Source organism: Lepidochelys olivacea (genome assembly GCF_965140295.1).
Source record: "Lepidochelys olivacea isolate rLepOli2 genome assembly, chromosome: 2".
Taxonomy (NCBI): Eukaryota; Metazoa; Chordata; order Testudines; family Cheloniidae; genus Lepidochelys; species Lepidochelys olivacea.
The window spans coordinates 235,031,023-235,035,731 of NC_140412.1; the positions used below are offsets into that span (position 1 = coordinate 235,031,023).

General features: G+C 49.9%; 1 protein-coding gene across 1 annotated transcript; it reads left to right on the plus strand.

The window, feature by feature from the left end:
* The first annotated feature begins 2,772 nt into the window (after positions 1-2,772).
* On the plus strand, positions 2,773-4,304 carry PTF1A (pancreas associated transcription factor 1a). Its single transcript, XM_084621391.1, has 2 exons — positions 2,773-3,621; positions 4,077-4,304. The coding sequence occupies exons 1-2, from the start codon at positions 2,985-2,987 to the stop codon at positions 4,277-4,279; spliced, it is 840 nt and encodes a 279-aa protein (XP_084477517.1). The 5' UTR covers positions 2,773-2,984; the 3' UTR covers positions 4,280-4,304.
* Positions 4,305-4,709: the final 405 nt, after the last annotated feature.

Below are 4,709 nucleotides of genomic sequence, written 5' to 3' on the forward strand. Positions count from 1 at the left end.
AACACTTAATTAAATGAATGAGGACGAACCCTGCAGTGTCATGCTGGCTGGGATTTGGCACCTCTTTGCCACTCACCCCGTGCAGCTTCCAGCAAGGTCCCAAAGTTTCCTTTATCACGCCAGGAAGCCTGACCACCAGACAGCCGGGCGAGCTCCCTCCCCGGTGTTCCGAGCAGGGGCCCAGCCAGGTCATGAGAACTGGGGGACGCTGCTGTTCTTTGGAGGCTGGCTGGGGAGAGACGCCTCTGCTGATCACGGCGTGACCCTTGGGGCGGCTGCCAGAGAAACTGATTGACCAGAGGGCTGTCGCTGATTGATGAAGATCCCGCTGCTTTTAGCTCTTCGATCCTGGCAGTACCGCTGCATTCACTCGGGCCACTGCTTTACAAAGGAGGAAGGTTTTTCTAAATCTAACGGACCAGGCTGGGTTTAGGGCTCTCTCTTCTCCCCAAGCAGTTAATTCGAGGTCATATTTGTAGGACAAGGTCACATGCAAGTGTGCTGCAGAAGGTGTGCTCCTGTTAACGCTGCTCGCCTACCTCTGCCTTGCAGCTTTCCTTTCGTCCAAGGCAGCCATTCCAGCGTGCATAGGGTTATGTTTTACTCATCGTGGTCTTAATCCTCCTGTCCATGAGCTTCTTCCCTTTTCCCCCGCAAAGAGCCAGGAGGAGGAACAGTTACTATAGGAAACTCCCTTCTAACTGCTATTGTATGAGTATTAATTCTTCTCTGAAAGTACATAATTCCTGCCTACTAGAGCCACTGGGGTAAAGCTAGTCTGAGCTGTTTTTAATATAATATAAAGCTTTATATGTTTTTACATTTCATACGGAATGAAAACAAATCTATGGGCAAAATACCTCTCAAATAGTTTCAAGTTTCAGCCTTTATCTGGTGAGAGGAATCCCTCTGAAGGGACTCTTTCTACGTGGATCGAAAAATAGACCCAAATCTTCCCAGTTCCTTCGAGCTGGGCTTCCCCCAGCACACTACTGCCTGCCCCTCAGCATAACAAATGGGGGTTATTTTCAGCGTCCCACAGGGGCTGTTTCATTCCTGTTCATGTTTCTAAATAAAACCTACCGAACTAAAACGTGGATCTTATTCTTTTCTTTTACACGTCGGCGTGGTTAGTCCAAAAACAGGACTTCCCAAGAAATAGCTCTGACAAAGGCCTTTGTTCACTACTATGAGACACATTTTACTCTTATGTTATCCAAATTTTGTTAAATGCTTTGAAGTCCAGTCATTTATTATTTTTCCTGTCTTGCTTTGCTGATATAGGAAGGATATGTTTCCATTTTTGTTTTGATCTGTGCAAATGCTCAGTAATACATTGGAAAGTGAATTTCGATAAACCTCAACAGACTCTGCTGAGCAAAATATTGCAGTGTTAATCACAGAGATAATCTTTCCCTAATCTGATGTGTAATCCATTTTACCCCAGTGAGAATTTTTAACACTGTAATCAATTAGAGTCAGCTAGAGAATTATTAACAGAACCTCGGCAAAACGAGTGCTTTCTGAGTCAGAGGAGCAGTGGAGTGGGGAGGGGGGAAGTAAAATCCGATATGTTTAAAATCGATACACAGCCAAACGCAAGAAGTTGATGTAATTTATTTTGATGTTAGAGCGTCTTAATTTCAAACGCCAATAAAATAATAAAATAGCACTCAAGGAATCCATCAACCATATGCCTGCTTTTAAAATAACTCTTAAAACGGCTTAAACTCACAGATTTTCTGAATAAATGGTGTTACTACTTAAATACACGGTGGAAAAATATTTAAGTGACTAGACAAAGACAGCAAGTATCAAGGAATGAAATATACCTCTTTGGAAGGCATACTTCGCGTCTGTAGATTTTGCGAATGTGATCTGTGTAAGTTAATGCTCCATTTCAAAAGTGTTTGATAAAGAAATAAAGATACTTAGGGATGGCATCCACCTGCTGTTCAGCACCTTGTGTAGTTAAAAAGTCTCCAGCGAAGCAGATACTGTTCAAAATCTAGAATGACATGGTCACATTCTATAACAGAAGAAATGGAAAGACATTGCTTTAATTAACTTTCCAAGAGCACCCTAAAGAAAGACAGCAGCAAAATGCTTTGTGACAGTCCCAGGGGATGTAAATATCGAAACTCTCAGTCTCAGCAGAGGCTGAGCGCACAGTGCCTTAGGCTTCGTGCTCTCTAGGGCAGGTATAATCACCTTCCTCATCAGAGACTGAAGAATTGTATCTTGCTAAGTGGCGCTCATCAAAGCCATGTTAGGGTCCACGATCTCTAAGACGGGGGGAATCTACAGCGTGGCGACAAACCAGCCTTGCTGTTTCCCTTTCAGGTTGCTGAGTGTTGCGTTACAGGTAAATAGCACAGAGACTGGAAGGGCCACCAAGGGTGTCCTGCCCGCCGCCCCGGTGATCTGGGGCACATAAAATCACCCAGAGCTGCTACTGCATTTCATCACCTCTTCCCCAACTCGGCCTGCATGCGCCCTGAGCAGGGGTGAGGGCAAACACCTGAAGGTGCCATAGCAGCGCCAGGTAGAGCTGGGGCAGCGCCCCGCCACCCCCCGAGCCTGGCCCGGGCCCCGCCTCTCCCCTCCTCGCTCAGGAGCTTTCTAGGTGTATGCGCCCTCCCCGCGCCCGAGTCTCTCCCTCGCCGGCTCGCTCTGATTGGCTGGCGCTGTTGGTTAATGGCACGCGCCTGTGGATGTAGTTATAAGAATCCTCGCGTGCCAGCCCTCAGCTCCAGCAAGTCCCCAGCCGCCTCCCCAGAGAGAGGCAGAGGCGCCGGGGCAGGGCAGCGCCCGCAGCCGCAGCCGGCGCCGCAGTTGCAGGGACGGGGGCCGCAGCAGCGGAGGGCGGCTCGCCGGGAGCAGCAGGGGCGAGTGGCTCCGGAGCAGCAGGAGGCTCCTCGCGGCTGCGTCCCCGGGCGGCAGCGGGCTGCAGCCACCCCAGCGTGCCCGGGCCGGGGCGCAGCATGGAGACGGTGCTGCTGGAGCATTTCCCCGGGGGCCTGGACTCCTTCTCCTCGCCCCCCTACTTCGACGAGGAGGATTTCTTCACGGACCAGTCCTCCCGCGACCCCCTGGAGGCGGACGAGTTCCTGGAGCAGGACGTGGACTTCCTGAGCCACCAGCTCCAGGAGTATTACCGGGACGGGGGGCAGGGCCCGGGGGGCTACTGCTGCGAGGCGGCGGCCGCCGCGGCCAACTTCTCCTCCTCCTCCTCCCCGTCCTCGCCCAGCGTCCCCTACGAGTGCTGCGGGGCGGCGGCCTCCGAGCTGCTGTCCGCGGGGGGCAGGCTCCAGGCGCTGAGCTCCGCCAAGCGGCGCCGGCGGGTGCGCTCCGAGGCCGAGCTGCAGCAGCTGAGGCAGGCGGCCAACGTGCGGGAGCGCCGGAGGATGCAGTCCATCAACGACGCCTTCGAGGGGCTGAGGTCCCACATCCCCACGCTGCCCTACGAGAAGCGGCTCTCCAAGGTGGACACCCTGCGCCTGGCCATTGGCTACATCAACTTCCTGAGCGAGCTGGTGCAGTCGGACCTGCCCCTGCGGAGCGCCAGCAGCCAGAGCCCCAGCCAGCCCAAGAAAGTCATCATCTGCCACAGGGGCACAAGTAAGTGGGCAGCACAGACACAGGCGCCCAGGGCCAAACTGCTCCCTGGCGTAACTCCACTGGCTTCCCTGGAGTTACCCCAGGGCTGGGTTTACACCTCCCCAGACACACACAAAGACAGGCTCTCAGAGGCGCGCACACAGCGCGTTCTCCTTTGAGCCGTTGGTCTGAAGGAATGTGCACCTTGCCTGATGTCACTACTTCTCTCCGAGCGCAAGACTGCAGCTTGGATAGAGAGGGGCACCTTGTAGAGGGTTTGAGACCCTCCACAGCGAGGCTGATCGGTAGAAGAGGGAGGAACCTGGTATTTTCTAAGCATGTCACACGGTCCTGTAATGCTTATACATGTAGCTGGGTTACCTGCATCACTGAAAAGGCCAAGAGCAAAGAGAAGGGGACTGGTTCCCACTGGTATATAGCAAAATATTTATTTTCCTACTGCTCTCTTTTTCCAGGATCACCTTCTCCAAGCGACCCTGATTACGGACTGCCTCCTCTTGCTGGGCACTCTCTGTCATGGACTGATGAAAAGCAACTTAAGGAACAAAACATAATTAGAACAGCTAAAGTGTGGACCCCTGAAGATCCCAGAAAACTAAACAACAAATCTTCTCTAAACAACATAGAAAACGAACCTCCATTTGATTTTGTATCATGAATCGTGAATATTTTGACTGTAAATGCAAACATGACACCAGTGTATATTTGTATGTAAAAACCTATATTTTAAACGTAATTTAAAATTCAAAATCTAATGGCAATCAATGCTTTTATTTATCTATTTATTATCAAGTAGAGTTAATTCGGTGGTATTGTCTATTTGTATGTATAATTTATATAATTTATCCTGATTTTAAAATATGCAATAGTTTTATTCCACCAGCACCTTTCTATAAAACTGTTCGGGAAACACTTCCAGAATATGAAAATAATTTATTACCACATGTGGACTATTTCTATGTTTGTTAATAATAAACTCTGATTAAACATTCTAAGGCAGTTTATTTTGTGGGACTTTGATGCTAAAACTATCAGACAATATAACAGTGAACTCAAAGAATAAAAAGTTGGAAGTTTCAGCTACATCA

What these genes read in the sequence shown, in the direction of transcription:
- PTF1A (XM_084621391.1), top strand. Translation starts at nt 2,985, where the DNA reads ATGGAGACGGTGCTGCTGGAGCATTTCCCCGGGGGCCTGGACTCCTTC. An exon ending in CATCTGCCACAGGGGCACAA is followed by an intron (nt 3,622 to 4,076) that starts GTAAGTGGGCAG and finishes CTCTTTTTCCAG; the next exon opens with GATCACCTTCTCCAAGCGAC.